The 24,037-nt window shown below is 45.7% G+C and overlaps 1 protein-coding gene and 2 long non-coding RNA genes across 3 annotated transcripts in view; 1 reads left to right on the plus strand and 2 right to left on the minus strand.

Moving 5' to 3' along the window:
- Nucleotides 1-2,304: 2,304 nt before the first annotated feature.
- Nucleotides 2,305-24,037, minus strand: part of LOC147008961 (uncharacterized) — a 74,927-nt gene continuing 53,194 nt past the window's right edge. The window contains exon 3 of the long non-coding RNA XR_015053244.1: nt 2,305-2,494. This is a non-coding gene — a long non-coding RNA (uncharacterized LOC147008961). The remainder of the gene's footprint in view (nt 2,495-24,037) is intronic.
- LOC147008962 (uncharacterized) lies at nt 5,311-11,586 on the plus strand. The gene is made up of 6 exons (XM_085864083.1): nt 5,311-5,826; nt 7,654-8,899; nt 9,323-9,392; nt 10,288-10,455; nt 10,797-11,015; nt 11,426-11,586. Exons 1-4 carry the CDS (start codon nt 5,669-5,671, stop codon nt 10,431-10,433), a joined length of 1,620 nt encoding a protein of 539 aa, XP_085720209.1. The 5' UTR covers nt 5,311-5,668; the 3' UTR covers nt 10,434-10,455; nt 10,797-11,015; nt 11,426-11,586.
- On the minus strand, nt 14,654-17,324 carry LOC147008963 (uncharacterized). The gene is made up of 3 exons (XR_015053310.1): nt 16,059-17,324; nt 15,921-15,962; nt 14,654-15,331 (listed from the first exon to the last, which is right to left on the minus strand). It is a non-coding gene; the product is annotated as an uncharacterized LOC147008963 (long non-coding RNA).

Raw genomic sequence — 24,037 nt, forward strand, 5'->3', positions numbered from 1 at the left:
ACCAATGAAGGAATAAATGAAAACAAGCTGGGAACATTTCTATACAAGCATTTATTTACAATCAGGTGAGGAAAGGTATGTGGCACATTGAATGGGGTTCATTATTATGAACAGCAGGGATAGCAAGGAATTTGTGGGGTGCAATAAAAGGCAAGCAATTTACAAAAGCAGACACAGAGCAAACTTATCCCGTGACATCTTCTACAATCTTAACTTATGCTACGACAGGCACCATCACATATACACACACATACACAAACCCGATGAAGATAAATTATCCAGAAGGAAGGAGAGCAGATGAGAACCGATGGTCTCGCAATACCTGGCGCAGTCGGCCGACCATGCAACCCAGTACGCTTTGGGGTACGCTCCGCTTGAGTGATCCCACCTTAAGAGTCGGCACGTTATCTCCTGTTTAATCACTTTGCCGTGGTTTGTGGAAACGTGTGCTCTGCACTGATCCAAAAGAAGGTGTGTCGCACACCAACCCCGAGTGCAGATGCAGCGACAGGCAGACAAGGTGCACTGAAGAGAGGGCAGAGCAGAGAGGTGGAGAAGTGGCTGAGACAGGCAGGCAGACGAAGTGCAGAGAGGACGGCTTCGCGATCTGCCTTTTCAGCCCCTGGCGAAGGGTGGGGTGACTACCCGAAGCGACACGCCGTCATCCGAATCGCACTCTTGTATTGGGTCTGTCTGTGTCTGTCTGTCTGTCTGTCTGTCTCTCTCTCTCTCTCTCTCTCTCTCTCTCTCTCTCTCTCTCTCTCTCTCTCTCTCTCTCTCTCTCTCTCTCTCTCTCTCTCTCTCTCTCTCTCATCGGCTGGAGGGTCCAATAAAGAACTCTGGGTTTCTTTTCTTTTTGTGTGTGTGTTTGTGTGTGGGCCCGTCTTTAAGTCGAACTGTGTAAGTGCTTGAATCCTTGTAAATATTTATTGCCTATTCACGTTAAGTGTTGCCCGTGTCTTTTTATTGTAAATAAGCATTTATTAGAAATGTTCCCAGTCCGTTTCTGTCCCCTCTTACATTGGTCCAGCATGGTCCGGGTCTGAGTATAAGCGGGGTTCCATCCCCGGTAATCGGTCTGTCATAGCCAGGACGTACTGGGCAGGCCCCGCTCGACTGCAACGAGCCAGAAAGGTAGGTGGCAAAGCGGCAGTTGGTAGTGAATTTACCGCTGCCGGTACAGTAAATCTGGTTCGACCAGGCGTTCCGAGGGTGTAGATCCCTGGTAGATGAGATTGCGTGGATACTTAGGCACTTTGGCTCCAGACAAATAACCGTATGCCACGCAATCGAGATATTGGCGACCACGGTCAGTTCTGCGCCCCACAGCTCACGGAATTATCCGAAGCGACGGCCCACAATACCGGGGAGTCTGGTGGGAGACGGCATAACCTCCCCCACCTAGCGGTCGTTCCCGCCACCGATCCCCGGCCCACAACAGTACGTAAACTTGAGTAAACCATATGGTGGGGTCATTTGCCAAAAACAGAGGAAGCGTCGAGCCAATAACTGCAATGGAAAGAGCACTTCATTTCGAAATGATGGAATATGTAATGAATCACTCACGTCGAATCACGGCACGCTTGTCAGATCAGAACCACGTCGGGTTCACCAATTGTTGTGATCATTTGTGCTAGTTATCATCTGATCGAGCGTACTCGGGCATTTTGCCTCTTGATAGCAGAAATAATTATTGATATAGATTATAATCTACAGTGGTTGCCAGTCCTATTGTAGATCGCGGTGTTCGCTTGAACCGGTCTCCCCCCTAAGGCAGAGTGCACTTCATAAGGTTCTGCAAGTATATTAGCAGTCGCTAATTCGTGCCTCATCTACCCACTGCCATAGATGATTTTCTGTCCTTGAATGGCTCAAATATCGCAGCAAGCTGGTACTCAATTTGCCGACCTCAGAAGGATGACAGGCTAAGTCAATCCCCGAGTGTGTATTAATTCAGTGGCCAACGGGGCTTGAACTCAGGACCCTTGGATCCCAAGCCGCTACCCTAACCACTGAGCCAACACTAGGTTATTGGTGGTTATGGTGGTGCTGAAAGCAGAAGAAAATAAGTCGCACTTGCATTAAAAATGGAATGACGTATTGTAAATGAAGTCTGGTTGATAATTAATCCCCTGTTGTCTCTTCAGCAGTTGGTGAAGAATTCACGTTTATCGGCGTTGAGATGCCGCGGCTATAAAATGGTGTCTACGATGACAAGCAGGAGTGACTCGTTCGTTTTGTCGTGGTTGTTCACCAAACAAACAAAATTCCCTTCGCTCAATTGTCTTGATGATGTCGACCAAAGTCACGATTAAATGTTGATGCTCTGAGCGACGTGTTACGAGAGAAAGGCCGAAAAGGAAAAGCAAGCACCAACGGCAAACAACACGTCCAGAATCTCGAGATTATCAGCTCAGGAATCGGTCCACACATCCCACCAAGTTGATTGAAGTACCACAATGGTCATCTGTCTTTTCTGAGGACGTGGCTCGCACTGTTTGCCACACACACACACACACGGGAGGGGGCGGGGGGTGTTCTTGATGCACATCCCACTTCTGACACCATAATGTGATGTGGAAGAATTGAGCAAGACACAGGATTATGGTTGATTCTTGCTGTATTCGGATATGCAGGGATCAAAGGAACCCGAACATACAAAAATACAATTCAGAGGAAATACATCGCAGGAAGTAAATGAAATACCTCCAGCAATCGATGGAATGAGGCTTCAGCAACGATTCCAGCAATTTCCAGCGAGAACACGGCAATTGCCTCAAGCAAAATAATGTTGATTCAATGTTTATAATAAATACATCGAGTATGTAACTACAAACACGGGGAACAAGTTCTTGTAATTTTATAATCACTTTCACTTATTTCAGCGAATTTCAATCAAAAAACAAACAAACAAACAAACATGATCTTTGCCAATTTTTATGTTCTTCCCACAAAAGGGACAATTTTATCCCATATTTACCCCATAAGATTGGTGATCGACTCCCACAGTGCTTGTCCGTCGTGACGAAACACGTGATGTACAAATGAAACATTGTCGATGTTCAAAGTGTCCGTCAAGGTTTCTGATCCCCTCCAAGTCCAACTCGTATGTCATTATTCACCTCGTCCTCAATATCATGTTCTTCCACACCAGGAAACCCTTGTTCGTTCCCCACAGGATTCAATCAAACCCCAAACCCATACAACCCGTCAAACCGCCATTTGTGATCCTCTTCCTCATTCATTCCTCCCTCATTCCTTCCTCCCTCATTCATTCTTCCCTCATTCCTTCCCACCTCGTTCCTTCATTCCCCACATAATCTCCCTTCCACCAGAACACCACAGTAAATGTACCAAGTTCACATTGTTTATTATTACTAATATTTATTTATTTAAATTACATGAGAATTATCAATGACGCGATAATAAAATAGTTCGATCACGAAATCCGTTAAATTAAACAAATAAATGATTTCGTGCACTCGGATTTCAGGGCAGAAACATCGGATTGTTGGAAAAATGAACAGAAAAGATGCAGAGCAGGAGGCGTGGCCACAGCCGTTTATGACGTCACAGTGGTTGTCATTGGAGACAATGAGAATTCCACAAACATTTAAGATAGAGATTCATTGTGAAACGCCATTCCGTGGATAGACGTGCGTGAGAGATGTGGCCTCTTATCGCGGCCGTCATGATGTTCGTGTTCGGAGAACCATCCGGACCTCCACATCAGGTAAGCGATGATTGTAAGAGATAAGAACGTTTTAGTGTTGATGGAGAAGTGAACAGGTGATGAATTCCATGTTAGATTCCTCGTCTCGTCTCTTCATGTAAATGTGTGAGTGACACAGCGAGTGTGATTCAAATATAAAACGTTTTATGAAAACAACGTTGTTACGAGGACGTCGACTCGTGAGGTACGAGTCCCGCTGAGGGACGTTCGAGGGAGCCCGGAAAGTTTGGATTCCGAGCACGTTATGGCCGCTTGTGCTTCCTTTTCTGGGGAAATGATTTTGGTGGGATGGGGGTTTTGACACAGTTCCTTCATCTGAAATCCCCGGTGTGTGTTCCATGATCAAGGAGTTTGCTGTTGCTTTCCAAGCCCCTCGTTCTGTATCAATCGCTTTACAATCCGCTCTCTTACCCTCTCGACACGAGGAGGATGTGATCTCAGGAGATGTTTCGTTATGTTCGTAAAAATGTCAACAACCACAAAACGAAACAACCAATTAAATATTTAGAGCCCTACCCCTGTGCACCCACCATTAAAAAGGAGACGTTTTCAGACTCGAACCCGGTATCTATCTATAATTCCAGCAGTGTGTGTGTGTGTGTGTGTGTGTGTGTGTGTGTGTGTGTGTGTGTGTGTGTGTGTGTGTCTGTCTGTCTGCTTGTCTGTTTGTCTGCCACCGCCGTTTCTTGACAACCGCCGGTCCGATCTGGTTGAAACTTGCCAGGAATATTGCTGGGGACCCGTGGATGTGCCTTTTCAAGGTTTGATATTAATCAGATAAGCGGTTCCCAAGTTTTGGCCATTTATCTGTTGACCAATGACAAGACATGGTGCTATGACGTCACAATTAATGTTTGTTTAGTTTTTATTTATTTATTTTTTGCATGCTTGACGGTCTGATCTGATTGAAAATGCCAGGAATATTGCTCGGGACCCGCGGATGTGCCTTTTCGAGGTTTGATATTAATCGGACGAGCGGTTCCCAAGTTACGGCCATTTATCTGTCGACCAATATCTGCGAGAGAGGGGGACGGGAGAGGGGGGATGAGAGTGGGGGCGAGAGAGAGGGTGAGAGAGGAGGGGGGGAGAGAGGAAGGGCGAGACCAATGACAAGACACAGTGCTATGACATCACAATTAATGTTAGAGAGGAGGAGGCGAGAGAGGAGGATGGGAGAGGGGGGGATGAGAGTGGGGGCGAGAGTGGGGGCGAGAGTGGGGGCGAGAGAGGAGGGGGAGAGAGGAAGGGCGAGACTAGCGGGGAGAGGGGGGAAAGAGAGGGGGGAGAGAGAGGTGGGGCAAGAGAGGGGGGACAAGAGAGGGGGCGAGAGAGGGGGGCGAGAGGGGCTGCACATACTGGCACTCACCTACGGGCCCGCCCCTACGGACCCGTACGAGTTTTGATAATGACTATAAAATAATTCACAATAATGACAAAGTGACGTCACACAGTTTCTGATTCAGGTCAGAAATGATGAGAAAGGTTAAATAAATATTGTATGTTCCCCACTTCAAGGTTCATCTCAAACATCTCCATCTGGTTAGTGTAATATTAAATAATTGTCCCACAATGCTTTGCCTCCATCCCCTTGGAATCTCCTCTTATCATAACACAGGTAAATCGTTCATTCAACACCTGAACCCCATATTCACCGAGGCAGGTTCACAGTTCCACTGGGATCACATCAGGTCCCACTGCTTTGCCATCATCATTCCTCTTAAGCCGGCTGTCTTGTCTAATGGCACTTTTCTGTATGTATGAAACATTCCAGGAGTAATCTCCAAAATCCCGTGTTTAACCTTCCTTGTGTCTCCTTTAAATTGCTGTGATCCCTGTTTTCCGTGAGCACGTGACGAGGAATATAAAGAGTTAGTTTAGTTTAATTAAAAGTGAAATAAACATTTTTCTTGTTTCTGTCCTTGTCCATGTCCATAGATGTTCCACAATGATGCTGTGGAGGTTCCACTGATGTCGAAGGTTCGAGATGTCGTGTTCGTCACGATCTCGCTCCTCTTGTTCGTCGTCGTGATCTCCTTCAAACCAACGAGGTGGTTCAGGAGGAGGAGGAAGCAAAGAAAGCCCGGCATTCACTGGTAAAGATCACGTGACTTTTCATCAATATTTAAATAATACCTTTATCCAAGAGGACAAGATAACGCAGAACTTTTGAGTTTACATTAAATTCTTACGAATCATCAAGTCTGACAAACGAATGTCTGGTCCCGTGAGAACAGGGAGGACCAGAAGACGGAGCACACTCTCCTTGAAAGTGACATTTAGTCACAAGTCACACTGCCATGAAAACATGAAATAATGTCAGTCATCCGGAACCAGGCCAGTTTCCTGTCTGAATCCTGACAAACCACGATTAAAGTCGGTTCAGACTCTCCGAGCAGAGCCCAGGGCCTGTGTGCTGCTCTGCCGTACTTGGGTGGAACGTCTGAGTCGGTTGAGCGATGTGCTGGTACTTCCTTCATGGCCGGGACTGAATTGGTGACCTGAGTGGTTTTACCGTGCCGGACGAGGGGTATGTTTTATATGGGACGCTCGTCGCCCCTGAACCCAACCTGTTCTTCAACGGACTATCAAGAACCATTGTGGTCACAACTAGGGAAACGAGAATCACTGCACGGAGACCAAGTTTGTTTGTTGTTTTCTTTGCAAAGTGTATTCAACAACAGGGTCGGGATAACAAAAGAAACAATAACTCTACAATGATGAAACAACTATTGTACACTGTGTGTCCTGGGTTTCGCACGATCGGAAGGTCCTTAATGAGATAACCTTGAGTTCTCCGACACACCAAAATAATTAAATGACCAAGGAGGCAGACAAGACTGAAAACTCCGGAGATGTGTTCTGTTGTGCACGAACAGGCCCGCGGCACGGAGACTGGTCTTGTTACCTCCACCACCGAAGGAGGGTTTACGTTATGTTTTCACCTCTTTACATTTGTTTGTTTGTCTGATTGTGAACAAAATATCTCAAAGTTGTGGATGGATTTGGAGGAAATTTGTTGAAGAGTTTAGGTGTGTGACACCGACGAAATGATGAGAATTTGGTGAAGATTCAAATCCGGATCCGGATCTGAGACATTTTTAAAGTGATTTTTCACCGTTGAGTGATTGTGCTAAAACGATGTACAGAACAATGTCTCAAAAAGTTGTGATGGATTTGGATGAAACTTGGTGGATGAGACGGTTCGTTGACAACAAGCCGATTACATTATAGTTCAGGTCCGAATCCGGATCTGGCCCATCACTGGGATACAAAACATCAACTAATCAGCCTGGTGGAGGTGTGTGCTCTTCCGAGTGTCCTTCTCGTTTTCTTGTATTCCTGGGTCTGTTGTTTCATTGAGTGTTGATTGGTCAAGATATCTTTCAATCAGACCATGTGTGTAAGGAATTGAATAATCTCATCTTCGTTTTTTCCTGAAAGTTTTCTGGATTTCCAAATGTTTAATGAAGAGTGAAGCATTCCTTGAGATTTGTTCATCAATAAAGTATTTCCCTGTTTTATGTTTTGGTTTCATCAATCCACAGTCATCGTTTGAACCTTGTTCAGGTTAAACCGGAAAGTTTTATTGTTCGTTCACGATGCAGCCTGTGCCTGCTGGTTGCATCGCCGTGCTGCTGATGCAGTGCCCCCTGTTTCCAGTAAGCTTGTTCTCTTTTTGCCAAACACAGAATGATGATGGACTGAGTGAACCCAACTGGTGTTGTTAAACAGCACGACCGGGGCTCAAATTCAAGACCCGAAGATCTGAAACCAGACACTTCAATCATGAAGTTTAACTTACCAGCAAATTGAGTGTTTGATATCCTCTCACAATGAAACACTCATTAAACATGTTTTTAATCTTTTATAAAATCATACATTTTTCATGAACTAACGAGCATTGTCTTTGTTTCTTGCAGTTTTTGTTGTGGCCGGAAACACTTGCAGAAAAAAAAGATCAATAAAGAGCAGCCGTTGCTCGATGAGGATCAAGAAAAGGAGGTGTTGGAGATTCAGGAGGTGAAGAAAGAGGAGAATAAAATAATGGAGGAAAAAAAGGCATTGTTCGAACAGTTGTGGCAGAGAGAGAAAGAGAAACTCAAGGAAAGACGTGAAAAATTGCACCAGAAAGAAGAACGAATGAAAGAAAGAGAGCGCTTAATTCAGCTCGGAGAAAAATCTGTGCAGGACAAAGACGTTCAACACAGACATGAGGATGAAGTATGGAGAAAAGAGAGAGAACAGCAGAATAAAACAGAGGAAGAGCAGCAGAGGAGAAACAAGGAAGAGGAAATGAGAAAACGAGATGAGGAAGAAAAGGAGAAAAGGCATGAAGAAGAGCTAAATAAAATAAAGGAGGCAGAGTGGAGGGAAATGGAAGAGGGATTCCTGAGAGAACAAGAGGAATTCCGACGATGGAAGGAATCGGTCCATCAGGAGCAGACACGCAGAATGCTTGAGATTCAGCAAAAAGAGCAACAAGTTGTAAACAGTGAGCACGTGCTGTTCGGGTTGGAGAGAGAGATTGATAAACGAGAGAGAATAGAGTTGGAACAACAGGCTCGATTTGATAAAAAGATGGAATTGAAAGAACTCGAGATTAAACACAGAGAGTTTGAGACATGTCGCCAAGAGGACGAGATTAGATTGAGAGAACAGGATGTGGAGAATATGGACAAACTGGTGAACCAAAGAGAAGAGGAGGAGAGTGGGCGGCAAGATAAACTTGTGGAGACACAGAGAATAAAAGAGGAAGAGTGTTTGTGTCGAGAGCAGGAGGTACATCTGCTGGAGCTGGAGATACGTAAACGAGAAAACGACGTTCAGACACGGGAACATGAGGTTTGGCGATGTGAGGAAGAGGAGAGAAAGAGACGAGAGCACGATAAACAAGGGGAAATGAAACAGGAAGAGGTGCACCAGAAAGAAGAACCACGTAGACAGAGAAAGAAAAAAATACAAAAGAACAGAGAGGAAGGACGGAGGAAAAGTGATGAGGAACGAAACCCTCAAGGTGATGAGTCACTCAAGCAGCTTGCAGATCAACAACAGAAACAACACGTTGTTGAAGATGTGCACATGCACAGAAAGCCTCAACATGATCAAGGCCTGCAACAGGTGCAGCACGGTGTTGATGGATCGGACCAGATACAGGATCTTCAACAGGTGAGGACTCTTCAGTACTTGGGAGAAGTTGGGGTGAACATTCTGGGAACAAACACAGTGAACCCCACGATGAAGTTGAGTTGAAATAAATTTTGTCACTTTGTCTTTTGTACACGTTGTTGTTAATTCTTCCTTTGATTAAGAAGATTACCCTGAATTGTGGAGGTAATTGTAATTATAATATTTCTGGTTCAGGTAACTTATTCAATAAATAGTTCAGGTAAATTGGCATGGTCATCCCCAAGCAGGATAAATAACAAGAATGATAACTCACCTTGATTGGATCAAATCGACTCATTCACCTTTTCATCGATTTCCTGTTCCATCAGTTCATCTCCTGATGTTCCCTTTCCTGAACAAGTTATCAATCTGATGAACACATCGATGTGTTTAATCCTCAATATTTTTATTCTTTTTCCCAAGACCCCCCAGAAGAGGCGATCGTTCCCTCCTCCTCCACCTTCTTACAAGAAACCTCCTTACCGGATGGAACGTAAGTTACCAAGATTCTTACCTCACATTACAAATTATTCCAAACTTTGTCGAAACTCCATGTTCTTCACCTCCATCATGTCCCATTTTGTCTGTAACTTCGAACTGGTGAAAACAAACGAATGTTTTCTGCAATCGAAGCGACAGAAGCACCAAACAAATCTTCCAGTTGGTGGAAGTGTGGCCCGAGTGTTGATGTGTTCAGACACAAGTCATTGTGTACACCTGGATGATCATTAAAGTTAATTGTTTGAAAAATTTAATTTTTACAATCTCACTTTCAATAAGCTTGGGGTGACTCGAGCTGCCTTCAGTGTCAGAAAGTAAACGTTCATGTAAATTCAGTGAGAGTTGGTAATGGAGAAAATAAAGATGTGAAAGTGAAATAACGGAGAGGGAGAGAAAGAGACAGAGACAGAGAGACTTCATTTCCAATGTATTTACACAAGACACCACCATTGCTCCACAATTCTTCAAACCCAAGGAGACTCCCCATGTTTACATGATGTGTACGTTCCAGCCTTGTACGTGCAGACACCATCCCTTTGAAACAAAAGAGTACATTTTCATTTATCCCATTCACGATTCCACCTTTTCTGGTTTTATAAATTACAACCTTGGAATATATCTTCCACTCAATAAACACACGATACAAATGTTCCATAGTCTTACAAAAAGGACATAAATGAGACACAGAAGGGTCAAACAGAAGGGTGAGGAAAGCTCCTGCAGGTAAAGTCTCTTTCCATTGGTTTTTTGAGGGTGCCGTGCAGCCCAGAAAACACATTGCCAGACAAATCTTAGATTGTCCTTTTACCCAAGGAGAGAGACAGAGACAGACATTATGATGACAATGCTGTTGAGTGATTTTGACCCTTTTGTTGATGTGTGTGCAGAGGAAGAAGTCATAGTGACAGTTGCCGGGGAGGAGGATGCCATGTTTGGCAGCGATTCCCTCATCATTCCATCACATAAACTGTCCAGAAATGCAAGACGCTACACCAGGCTCTTGCAGATGGCTGATTCAAGATTTTTCAAATGAACATCAGTCTCAAGAACTCCAGGTAATTAAACCTTCCATGGACTTGACTTAATCACTTGAATTCTTTTTGTGTCTTTGTTTGTCAATTTGTCACTTCCTTGTTCATGATGAGAACTGAATAATTCCCAGTGAAGGGAATGTAAACATGAGAATGAATCGGCCAACATCAAACAGATGAGGTCTATCCCTGATTTGTACAATCAATGCCAATCATGGTCTGTCACTGACGAGGGGAACTGAGGCCATTAACCCTTGTATTTGCTGCATCACCGCATCACTGTACACCACGCAACATTTCATTAGTGTACAAACACATTTACACTCCAACATTATCTCTTTTTTTTGTTTCCTCCTTCCCTTTAGCTGCTGCCATCATCATCATCATCATCATCCTCTGGATCAACTTCAAACATTCTCCCAAATCATCTCCAATCTTACCTGTGATCACAGTCTTTTCGACCTCATCGACTCAGTCTTGTTCAATCAGAAATCCCCTTCCTTTTTTCCAAAAGCCTCCATTACATCCAGCTCACTAAACCTACCTACAGGTGTTGGACTTCATTGCATGGCGTTTGATGAAAGGTCAGTGCAGTTGATTAAATTAATTAAATGATATGTTGATTCGATATTATTCCCTCCACCACTGAAGATGGAAGGAGGTTATGTTTTCACGTCTGTTTGTTTGTGGGCATGACATCTCAAAAAGTTGTGAACGGATTCGGATGAAACTTGGTGGACATGTTGGGTGTGTGACAAGGAAGAACCGGATAGATTTTGGTGAAGATCTGAATCCGAGTAATGATACAAGGATTATTTAATTTTAAAGTGATTCTTCACCATTGAGAGATCGGGCTACAAACGATATACAGCACGATATTACAAAAATGTGTTGGGTCGAATCTGTTCTCCTGGATCAGGCATTGCGTGGCCGAGGTATGCGCTCCACCGAGTGCCCATCCAGTTATATCATGTATTTATTTATTATTTTTCAGCAACACCAAGAGAGTGCTGGGAAGACGTGGGAAAGTTTTGGACATGTTGATGATTTATCTCTGGCACCCTTTCAACTTCAAACCTGAAAACTGAAACCTCATTCTCGACAGAACTGGAAGAAAGAAAAAAAGAACTTTGTTGAGTTGAAAGACTCTATTCACCATGGATTATCATTGAACTGTTACATTTTCTTGTGTGATTGTGAATATTCTCTTGTAATTACTGAGAATAAAATTAATCTAAAATCTCTTCTCCTTTCAAATCGCATAATTAATAAATCCAAGGAACAGTGTCTCAAGCATTGTTGTGGAAATGGTTCCAAGGGATTGTAAATCTTATTAATAACTATCTGGGGTAACCACAGTTACCCGGTACTGTTCTTAACCTGTTGACATTTTGAAGAAATCAAATTTTTTTTCTTTTTTTTTTGTGTCGGCCCAAACACTTCCTTCCACCCACTAAGGAATGGTGTCGGGGGGTCATTTCGTATTACCTTTCACATCATCACAAAGGCTTTGGCACGACAGAGCAATTTATGAAAAATTCGTTTCATTTTAAATATTTGTTGGGGCCACAACACTGCCCAGCACCCACTGATGAACCTCTGAAAGTTTCACGAAGATCAGTTCAGCCATCTCTGAGAAAGTGCTTGGTCTCGACCTGACAATGTGTCCCCCAGCATGTTTGCAATATTTGAAGATTCGTTCAGCGTTTAAAATTTTTTTTCTTCCAGCAAAGGAATCCAGCGTTGCTGGGCAACACCGGATCCCTCCTCCCACCCTTTCCCCTCCCTCCCCCCCACCCTTTCCCCTCCCTCCTCCCACCCCACATACTTTCCCCTGGTTCCTTCCACCCCTTCCCTCCAGACTCCCACTCCACCCCTTTCTCTCCCTCCTCCATCTCACATCACCCTCCTCACTCAAGACTCTCACCTCTCCCCCCTCCAGACTTTCTAACTTCGAAAAAAACTACCCACTCTCTGGGTGGGTCGAGTTTGCACATTACTTGCTCAAAAAATTATTGTCTGTGTTTTATAAGAAGACTATAGGTGTTTGTGTGGTGTGCGTTGAGAAGGTTTGAGATGGTCTCATTCTAAAGGGTACGTTTGAATTGTAGTTCGTGTTTTATGAGTCGAAAGGATTATTTCTCTCAAGCATGGAAAAAGGGTTGAAAAAGGTCCAAGTGGTCTAAAGCTTTTTTTAGCGTCTTACAGGAACTTTTTTGGGGTCACAGTGTGTTAATCTTCATCCTGATGAAGTAGCCCCAACATGGAAGGAAGGTAGGGTCTTCGGGGTCTTTGAAAGCTGAGGTGGTGAATGTAAATACCCTTGGGACATTCTCCGGGTCGGACTTGGTGTGTGTGTGTGCCAAATTTAGTACTTGTTGGCCCAGCGGTCTTTGCAGAGATTCATATTTGTTTGCAGAGAGAATATTGTAATAGAGATTCATATTATTCATATTTATTTGCAGAGAAAATATTTTTATAGATTCGGCGGTGGCGGGATTCGCACCCGACTCTTGACACCAGTGTTAAGGATTCAGACGAGTGATGTCAATCACACCGCACTCTTGACAGCCAAATGTTGAAGATTCGGCGTCACTTAACAACACCGCCATCTCCGGGGTTTATAATGCCAGCTGACTCGGCACAATTCTCGGGTTACGCGCCTCAGATCACGATACCAAAATACACCTGTGCCTTGCCAGCTGGGGGAAATAGACCCCGGTTACAGACTGGTTTTGTCAGAGACTGAGCGGAGTCTACCAGTCCATAACCATTTTGGTTCGATATCCAAATTGAACGGATCGTTCGTTGGTGCGGCACTAATAAACTCAATGCGGCAACTTTCATATGAATCAACCAATTTATTGGGGACACATCGGGGAACACAACACATGCAAAGCATTCACGACAATGTTATAATTAATCTATAACCCGTTCTTAACTAGGGAGCTACGGATTACAGGTTTTGAAGGGAGCCCTCATGAGAGCAACATGCAGGAGCCCTTATCCCTCATGAGATAAACCGAAGCAACATGCAGAAAAGACAGTACTTGGTGATGCTTCATGGATGAGAGAAAAACGTGTCAAAAGCACGAATGTGGCTCGTGACAAGCCGATGTCAATGGATTCGAGCACGCCGCGTGGCAAGATGGCGGCGTCGTCCTTTTCCTTCTCCCGCCACCGCTTGCGCATGCAGCCGTGGCACGTCCAGACCCCACGAGGTTGACGGCCCAAGACGAAAGATCTATGGTATGCTCCAGCTGGCTTTTCACAAGGTCCAGCATTCAAGTCCAGGCCTGGCCTGTTCACCAGACAAGGCCAAATTGAGGTATTGGGCTCTGCAGGCGGATCGACAAACATGTCGAGCCGTGAGGTGAGTAAGGACAGAGGCTCTGTGGTTAGACGCAGGTTGAACCTGTTGATGACCTCCTCATGAAGTCGATCGCCGTCTCACACAGCAGCCAGTTCCTCTCGACGCAGATTGCAGCCTCCCACTTGTCATTTCTACACAGCAGAATCCTCACTCGACACTCAGGCTCAGTTACTCCCTCGGCAGATCGCCGACTCGACCCTCAGGTTCAGTTCCTCCCTCAGCAGATGGCAGACAGACCTCATGCAGTCCCTTCCCTGCCTTTCTTTCAGCTCGTTCCTCACGAAAGCCGATCGCAAAAACAGACACAGCCATCCCTTGTACAGCCGATCGCACCACCTCTCGTTGTTCTCAGTTCCACCACCGCCTTTCTGGCACTTGCTCGCCTCCCAGCCGACTGCTCCTCCCAGCCGACTGCTCCTCCCAGAGCACTGGGCGGAGACTATTGTCCGGAGAGGGGAAGGAAGAAGAATCTCTCGGTACACCACCACTGCACGAACAACGAACAGCCTCCTTCACCGCCTGACACACATGTAACGTCCAATTACCAAACAACCTGGCTAAACATGTATTTCATGGGGGATCTGGGCTAATCCTATATTTAACTAGAGGGGGAGCACTCAGTGGAGTGCAAAACCTCTGCCGCTAATACTGCTGGGGCACTTAAGTGACCCTGATGTCCTATTCATTGTAGGTCAAAACGGATCACTCAACTGAACCACGATTGAATAAACTAAACGAGATTGACGCGCATGTAGAAATGCCCAAAAAAAATGGAAATTTTTTTGAAAAAAAAAAGGTGAAAATTTGTTTTTGTTTCCTCCAACTATTTTTTTTGGGGGGGGGGGGGTTGGAAACCACTTAAAACATGTAAAAATGCGAAAAAAATTCAAATAAAATCGAAATTTTTCTGTTGCAAATTTTTTTTTGGTTGGAAATCACTTAAAACATGTAGAAATTCAAAAACAAAAATTCAAATATTTTTTCAAATTGGCCGCCATAGCGGCCATATTGGACTTTGGACCAAGTCCAGAATCTAATGGCATGATCCTTGGACCATGCCTAATCGCCCCCACCAAGTTTCGTCAAAATCCGTCCAGGAGTTTTTCCTGTAATACTGTTCACAAACAAACAAACAGACGGGTGAAAACAGTAACCTTCGTCCATCTTCGATGGCGGTGGTTAATAACACACTAAGGGCCATTTCTGCAACAATATTCATGAAAAACTAATTGTGCAGCGATGTCGGAACAACATGAGCAGAACCAGGTGTGTGATAGTTGGTTAAACACTGCTGTGATCAAGCTGGACATCATTGAAGAAGGACCAGGAGAGATGTCAACATGCTTGGTCATCTTTTTGAACCCTCCCCCATCATCAGTTTTCCCAGTGCTCTCAATGGAGCAGGAAAAGATGTCACAGGACAGTGGGTGGGCCTCACCAGTACCATTGGACATGGACCGATTGGCAGTAATGATGAGAGATGATTGGTAAGATGAAGGTGATGGGTGAGAGCTTTCGGCATGACATCTGTGAGGGACAGGTATGATGCTCGGTGTCGCTGTTGGCTCATAGAAGAGATATGCATACACGTACACACACACACACACACACACACACACACACACACACACACACACACACACACACACACACACACACACACACACACACACACACACACCTATTTATTAGTGTAGAATAGATAGATTATCATTTTGTACACATAGGGACAGTGAACGGATCCGGACGTAAAACACGCATGTATGGGGTGGATCAGGACGTACCAGGACAAACGGAAGGGCAGAGAGAGGAGGGAAACACCAACAGCAGAGTTTAAGGCCAAGATGGAGGGTGTGGGGGAGGAACGGGGGTTTGGGGCATGAGAGAATGAATGGGGTGCACAAGATGGATATACAGAAGGAAATTCTCAGGAAAGAAAATTGGGAATTTTGAAGGAGGAGGGGTTAGAGTGGGTTGGGGAGGGGGGGGTTAATGAGGGTAAACAAGGTGATGGTTTAGGATTGGGGACGATCTGAGATGGTGGTGAACAGATATCTTGAAGACTGAGAGGGAAGAAGGTGGAGGTGAACAGTGATCCTGGATTATGTTGTTTTACCCCAAGGGGGTTGATGGTGGACCGTGTGTGCTCTGCAGAATCCTGGGGGGGATGGGGAGGTAGTTTGGGGGTAAAAACACAGAAACAACATGAGGTGCAAGATCAGAAAGGATGTGGTGGAACATAGAGATCACCGACCTGTGTGCGATGACGCCGTGATCGGCCCACCGACTCCGCTTCAACAATCCCATCTCGTCGTCTCGCCCGACTTGGTGAGGTTATTCCTTCTTTGCACAAACGCAGTCAGGTGTGTTCAATCTTCTCAACCTCATTACCTGCGCCACCTGCACGGGGTCATGTTTTCTCACCTGTATGTTTGTTTGTTTGTTTGTTTACCTGTCTGTGACCAGGATATCTCCAGAAGTCGTGGATGGATTTGGAGGGAACTTGGTGCAGCGGTTGGGTGTGTGACAAGGACGAAATGATTCGGTTTTCGTGATGATCCTGATCTGGATACTTGAATTATCTATTCATATTTAACTGAGAGGGTTGAAGGACATCGTGGCCTCCTTCGTTGAAGATCCTTAATTGGAAGAGTGTGCTGTATCACGTGATTGGGTTTTCGTATATCATGGAATCATTCTCATTCTCGACAGAACTGTGGAGAATGTCGCTGCACCTCGGACACCACAAAGAGAACTCCTCGATCGTCCTTCCTTCTCTTCCCTCACGTTCTCCGTCGCGGCTTGATATCAGGACGGGAGGGCGTGGCCAGCGCGAACGAGTGGGCGAGTTGGCGCGAGCAGTGGAAAGGGGCGTGGTCTCACAAGCAGTGGAAAGCGGCGTGGTCACACGAGCCAATAAGAGCGGCGGAGCATTGGCGGATGGATCTGCGTGATGAGGTCGGTCGTGCACTCCATGGAATGGGGACCGCAGTCCATCGTCCTCGTTCAGCCGGTGCCGACGATCGGGCGGAGCACGTGGTACATCCCGGTGAAGATGGTGGTGCTGAGAGGGCTCGTAACGGTCAGACTTGTCCCAAACGGATGTCTCTGTGTCCGTCCCCATGTTCTCCTCCTCCACCTTCCCCCAGTAACATTGAATCGATTGTATGGACGTGGTGTTGATATATCACAGGTACGACGGGTGAAATGTTCCCCTGTATCAAAGATCCTCTTGTGTGAAGGTGCCGAGACGCTGTAACCGCCATTTTGTATTTTCCTCCTCTTTCCCTCATTTCTCTCTCTCTCTCTCTTCAGACCGTTTCCCCTTCGTGTGGTGTTTAAATAATGAGTCTCGGTGAAGACCCGTGTTCAGTGTTTAACGTTTGGTTGGTCTTGGTGATCCTCCACGGAACCGACAGGGTTCCAGCGTTAACCAATGGAATGGTTACAAATCGGGTGTGGGCGTGGTTTCACTCAGGCTCGTCTTGGAGACGATGGGTAATGTGGAGGTAATGTGGTTGCTGGGTCGAGGTAATGTGGCTGCTCTGGATGCACCTTTTTGTTGCAGTATTTTCTTCTCCTCTTTCTTGCTGTTGAGTTTCAGCTGCTCTGGATTCAGCCATTGCTGCTGCGTTTGCTGCTCATCTTGCTTCTCACTGTTGAGTTGTTGAGGCTGTGAGGGATGCAGTTTTCACAATTATTTTTTCTTTTTTTTTTGTCAAGTTCGCTTCTTGTACATTTCCTTCTTTTGGTCAGAGCCATCTTCCTACAAAATAAAGGAGGTTGGCAGGGGAAAGCAAGAAAGGAGGGGAGTGACACCTCACCACGTCGCAATACACTCTGGGAGGGAGGGTGGAGCGAAGATGGGGTCGGTGGGGGGGGGTGCTGAGGAGATTGCAAAGAAAACTGTTTGCGTTCTGAAGCACACACACACGCACACGCACACCTGATATTGGCAATTTTTTCTTTATTGGGATCCGTGTGATTCCCGACTTCAGTACGTACTGGAAACAACCCAAAAACTTTGAATACCTTTCACCCTTGTTTTGGGGGAATTTCAATCTGGAATGATTCAATTAAGAAAATAAGATCCTTCTATCGGAGGAATGAAACGTTCCCTTCGGTCTCAACTTCCAGGCATTGTCCGAGAAAGACTTTGATCTTCCTGTCTCAAACTTAACGAGGACAAAGTCACCGACTTTACAGTTGATTTTTTTCGCGCTTCGTGCCTATGTGCATCGCTGGCTCGTCAGTCGAGACTCGTCGTGATACCACCACTCTTCTCTCATACACTTTCTGTAGACCAGTGAATGGTGAATTTCTTCAGATTGGTGCCACGTGGTGGAATTGATGAACCACAGCCAGGGTGTCCTCAAAGCGGGCATCGAGGTGTTGTGTTGCTGCATCGATGTCCTCCGACGATCGCCACAGCACCGTGATCTCCTGGATGAGGGAAGTTGCTGCGTTGTAGAAATCAACAGGAGAAGTTACGGTGACTTTCTCCTGCAATACTGATCGGTTGACGTATCCGTCGACAGGCCCTTTGCCGTGTGCAGTGCTAAAGTAGCTCCAATCTGCCATGCAGTCAAAGTCTTTGTGAAAAACAAGATTGGCAAAGGTATGGTGTTATTATTATTATTATTATTATTATTATTTTTTTTGTTGGGGAATTGGCTGGTGGCTCCGTCAGACCACTAGTGGACACGAGTCGCTGACCAAGGTATCACAGTTTTCAAGTGGTCCATAAGTTTGGAATGGAAGGCATAAACTGACTTCTTTCCGGAGACCATCTCGTCCGACACAATCGTAACTGAGAGGTGTTTCAGCTCTTCCGATCCAGTCTCTTGGAAGAACACCACAATCGTGAAAATGGTCACCCCTTCAGCTGACCAGTGGGCCAACATTATTTCCTTCTGATTTTTGCTGTAATTCTCAGCAAAGTCTTCCTGCATGATGACACCTGGTTTCAGATGACGCAGTTCAGCGTGTTGGTTTCGTACGTCATAAACGTGTCAACTGAATTTGACCAATTGTTCACGCAGATCATCGACCGCACACCGAAGATTGCTTTTCATCATCCTTTTGACAATCTTCCCATCCTTCGTCCACTGGTATTATTCGATCGTGGTTGACTCGTTGATACCATCGAGGTAACCTTCAATATCATCAATGTCACAGCAGCGATCTGCGTAGGACTCACTGGCTCAGTCAGATGGTCAGTTGAACCACTTGGACAGGATCGCTGGGTATACGAGGAGTCACTTCACATAACCTAGCCGTCGAAAGTCCAACATTTTCGTGGTATATCCACATACATACTTCGTGGTCTTGGTCGTTCACTAGTCTGATGTGCGTGAGACGGATAAGTGAGAATTTAGTGAAGCAGATGACGTTACCGTACTCACCGCAGAAAAGCTGGTGAGCCTCTGACGGTCATCAGTAAATACCGCTTCTGCTGGTGCCTGCGTTTGCCGTCCGGGTCCTTGATGGAAACGGTCCTTCTTTCCGGGACACATACGACTGACGTTATCGCGTTGAAGAAACGCCATCACGTTTTCAGTGGCATGATTGGGAATAGTGTCACTGCGAGATTTTCTGTCGCTGTGGATGATGCTCCGTTGAACACTTCCTAACTCCATCTTGCAATATACTTTGATTGTCTTTTGGCAACAAAGCTATGATGGATCCAATGACGTGAGTCTGCCGTCTGGGCGTCAACGGTAGGGCGCGCTTCGCACGTGAGATGGCCTTGCCGAGCGTCTTGGTATTGGAATCGGGGCGAGGTCCTCCCCTTTTTTTCAGCGAGAATGGCCTTATTGCGTTGGAGTCTCTTCCACTCACATTCTTTCTTGCGAATGGCTTCTTTCTCTTCTGTTATGGTTCCCTTCTGCCTCAGTCTTGCTGCCTTCTTATGTTCTCCATCGTGTTTCTTTCCTGCATCGGAGGCCACTGTCTTTTCAGACGTTTCCTGAATGCTTTGACTCGCTCGGAAGATGTTTTGGGTGGCATGATGGCGTAGAGTACAGTGAATGATTCCTGTTGACCCAAAATGGCTCGTTTTATGCACACCCCTGAGTCCGAGCGTCAGTTGAGTGACGTCTACCTCATAGTTATTTGCCGATTTAACACCGATTATCAGCTTTAATTACTTGGATGACTAAGTTCTCTGGTTCGTCAAACTAATTGGTGCCGCACAGTTGGTCCAGCCATTACTGACTCTCGAGGCTATCTGGAAGTCTAATGTTGCATATTCACTTGACAAAGTAATTAATGTTTACGAAAATAAAAACCAACCATATATTTGTTATTCTCCCTCTGTTCTGATTGCCATCACATGATGCAAACACCCTGATGCAATACATGCTCAATTACACACAGTGCACGTGTCTGACCCTCACGTTTTTGTCCCATTCGTAACGCAAATCAACACCATTGTTTATGTGTCACACTTTTTATTTTTATTTTTTTTTCAAATCGGGTAGTTTTGAAGGTCCTGGGTCAGAGGAAGAAAATGGTCATTTTGCATTCCAATGGAAAAAATGATTTAAACTTTTGATACTAAAAAGTTACGGACGGAACAACTTACGTTTGCCGTGCATTTTTTTATTCATTTATTTAATTTTTGTCGAACAAAAGGGATCTGACATCATTTCATATGGTTTATTGTCTTTTGCTGTCCTCATTATGGTTACCAACTTTTTATTTTTTTGTATATGAGAGCTAACACAATGCACAGCAAGGGGGGCATGAGATGAGGGGCGGGAGTGGGAAGGACAAAACTGTGGGGAACAGACATTAGGATATACGAGCAAAGTACCCGCCCATGGACGGGTACAGTTATCTGTCGAATGGCGTTGGTTCCGTCTCTATCGGATGAAATTGAAGTTACCTGGTGACCTTGACCTTGACCCCCCCCCCCCCATGTCAGTTCTCATGTCCCAAGAATCACTCATGCCAAGTTTCATCTCATTCCATCCAACGGTTCGGCCGCCTATAAAGGACAAACAAACAAGCAGTCATAGACTGGTACTTACGAAATCGTCAACTTGACCTCTGACCTTTTCTAAGAAAAGCTGTCTCTCGAAGGTTGCGACACAAACCAGAAATTTCTACGATCATTCTGTCCCAAACCATCAAAAATCAAATGTTTTGGATGTTTGACCTCACTGCGACCTTGACCTTTGACCGATTTTGACCAAAATCTAATCATCGCAAGCCATCACCCTCCTGAATCACCTGGTGTAATTTGACATTGGTAGCTCCGACCGTTCTCGAGTTATCGTGCCTACAAACAAACAAACGGAAGTCATCAATATACTTGCGAAATCTTTAGATTTTGTATGTAACAAACACGCATACATACAAACGTATTCTATTTTTTTTTTTTTTAGTATAGTAGAAGATGGGGAATACAAGATGGACATTACAGGGACTTTCAGGAAGGAAAGCAGGGAATTTGAAGGAGGTGGGCTTGGGTGGATTATTGGGGGGAAGAAAAGATCAAGGATTTGGATGGGGGGATGATAGGAGGTGGTGGTGAAAAGCTGTTTTGAAGGCATGGAGGGAAGAATGAGATTGAATAGTGAGGGAGTTTCTCACAATTTCCCATTCCAAAGGTGGGGGGAAAAGAGGAATGAACGAGTGAAGGTGAGCAGTGATTCATGATTTTGGTAGTTTTACCAGAAGGGGGTTGTTGGCGGACCTTGAGCATTCTGTGGAAATGTGGTGGGGACAAGTTGCAGAGAGCAGGGGGTGCGTGTTGGGGCTGGAGAGGAGACGAGAAGACAAAGACCACAGACCAGCCTGCGGTGAGTGAGAGGCCCAAAGACTCGGCCTCATTGTGGGAGATGCCAATGATCCGAAATGCCTTGGTTTCCACAGCTTGAAGCTGAGAAAGGTGGGAGGCAGGGGTACCAGCGCGAGGCGAGAGCAGTGCTCCATCAGGTTGCGGACGAAAGCTTTGTAAGTGGTCAGGAGCTCAGGTGGGCCAAGGAAAGACTTTCCATGACGGAAGATTCCCAGTTGGTGACTGGTTTTGGAGGTGAGGTTTGAAACGTGGCTTTCCCATGAAAAGTTATGGCAGATAGTGAGACTCAGAAGCTTGAAAGAAAGGACTTCTTCCAGAGGATTGTTGACAAAGTTGATGGGCGGGGGGGGGGGTCCAAACGGTCCTTTCGGAGAGACATAGTGAGAGATTTGTCCAGATTGAAAGACATGTTCCACGTGTTGAACCAGTTTGTGATTTTATCCAGATCTGCAGTGAGCGAAGAAGCTGCTGCTTGCCGGTCTGAGGGATGACCGATGGTACGGCAGAGGGTGGTCATCAGCAAAGAGGTATAGAGGATTTTTCAGAGAGTCTGAGAGATCATTGATGAAAACCAGAAAAAGAACAGGGCCCAGAATGCTTTCTTGAGGAACTCAAGCCTGGACAGGAAGATGGGATGAAAGCTCAATTTAGGGCTACACGCTGACTGCGACAGGAGAGGAAGTCTGCGAGCCATAGGTGGAAATGGCCTTAGATACCATTGGAAGAGTTTGGTGGGCAGGGTGTCAGACCATGTCAAAAGCATGTGATGTGTCCAGGGATACGGCTGTGATTTCTGTCTGGCATTGAGGACCTCCATCCATTGCTGGGAGGGCAGAAGCAGCGTATCCAGGGTAGAGTGACCTGGTCTGAAACCAAATTAATGATCGGAAATCAAGCCATTGGAGAAGAGGAAGGATTTCATGTCTGAAGCGATGATGGATTCCATAACCTTGCTGATTATTGGGCGAAGGCTGATTGGTCTTTAGTTGCAGGGATCTTTTTTGTACCTTTTTAATGCAGGGCAGGAATGTTTGCTGATTTCCAAGCAGGAGAGGGTGAGCAAGATGAGAAGAGCAGATTTTTCAGACACTTGGGCTGATGCCGTCTGGACCGGTTGCAGAATCTGAGTCGAGGTTTGACAGCAAGCTCTCCACCTTGTCAGGAGAAAAGGACACAGAGTCCAGGGACAGTTGGGTGCGACTGGGTAAGGTGGGAAGAGAAAGTGATGGGTTTTGGACACAAGATTTAGCTGCAAACACCGAGTTTCGGCATTCAGCCTTTTCACGTGTGGCATCAGCAGTGCGGCCATTTGAGATGAGGGAGGAGATGGAGCGGGAACATACATCAGAAACAGATTTGAATAGATGCCACCAGGATTTTGAGGAGGGAGAGGTTTGAAAGTTCAGACTTGAGCTTAGAAAGATGTTTTATGGCTCTCCTGAGGGTAGATACACACTTGTTCCGTGCTTTATGGAAGGAACTAAGATTACCTCAGTTGGGTTTGCTTTCCATGAGGCAAAGGCAAGTTGTTTCAGGACAACTGCCTCACCACAAGCTTCAGTGAACCAAGGGTGGGAGGAAGTGTTGGACACATGTGGACAAGAGGGGATAAATCTGTGCTTGAGGTAGAGCAAGTTTCTTTGAAAGAATTCCCAGGATGAGTTGATGTTGGAGAAAGTCGCGATACGAGACCAGTCTATAAGTTTGATGGCTGCTTGGAGACCCTGCCAGTCGACTTGAGTGAAATGCCAGACTCGACGGTGGTGAGGTGGTTCTTTGATAACGGCCAGAGAGATGTCTACTTTGACAAGGGCGTGGTCAGAAGAACCGATTGTAGCGGAGGAAGTGCAGCAGATATTGTCAGGGAAATTTGTCAATCAGATCCAGAAGAGATGGAGTACCATTGTTTGAGATCCGGGTTGGGAAGTTGACCGATTGATTCCCAGAAAGCTTTTGCTGAAGTGCCATGACAGCTCAGAGAGGTACCCACACCTCGCCAACTGGCATGATGACAATTGAGGTCGCCACATATGAGGTGAGAGTGTTTGCATGAGAAGATAGTAGTTGGTCCATGTTTTCGGATAGTGAGGTGTAGATCGTCATCACTGTTTGGACGGTACAGTACACATTTCAACATGAGGTGGGAGTGGAGGGGAAGCCGTAGCCAGAGGTATTACTGGGGGTGTGGGGGTGTGAGGGCAGTGCTTGGAGAGTGAGGAATAGTCTTTGATGAAGAGAGCAACTCCTCCACCAGGAGGAGCGAGTACCCAGGGAGAGATACTTGGGAATCAGACACGTCTTGAGGGAGGAAAGTTTCTCTTCGGTAGATTGTCTGTTTTGTCAGTGGCAACCTGTATGAAAAGATCTGAAAGGGTTTGAGTGAAGGCCCTGGATATTTGAGGTCCACGCTGTTTATGAAGAGGGAG

The sequence above is a fragment of the Eptatretus burgeri genome, chromosome 18 (genome assembly GCF_056783735.1).
Source record: "Eptatretus burgeri isolate ZD-2024b chromosome 18, Ebu_testis_v1, whole genome shotgun sequence".
Lineage (NCBI taxonomy): Eukaryota > Metazoa > Chordata > Myxini > Myxiniformes > Myxinidae > Eptatretus > Eptatretus burgeri.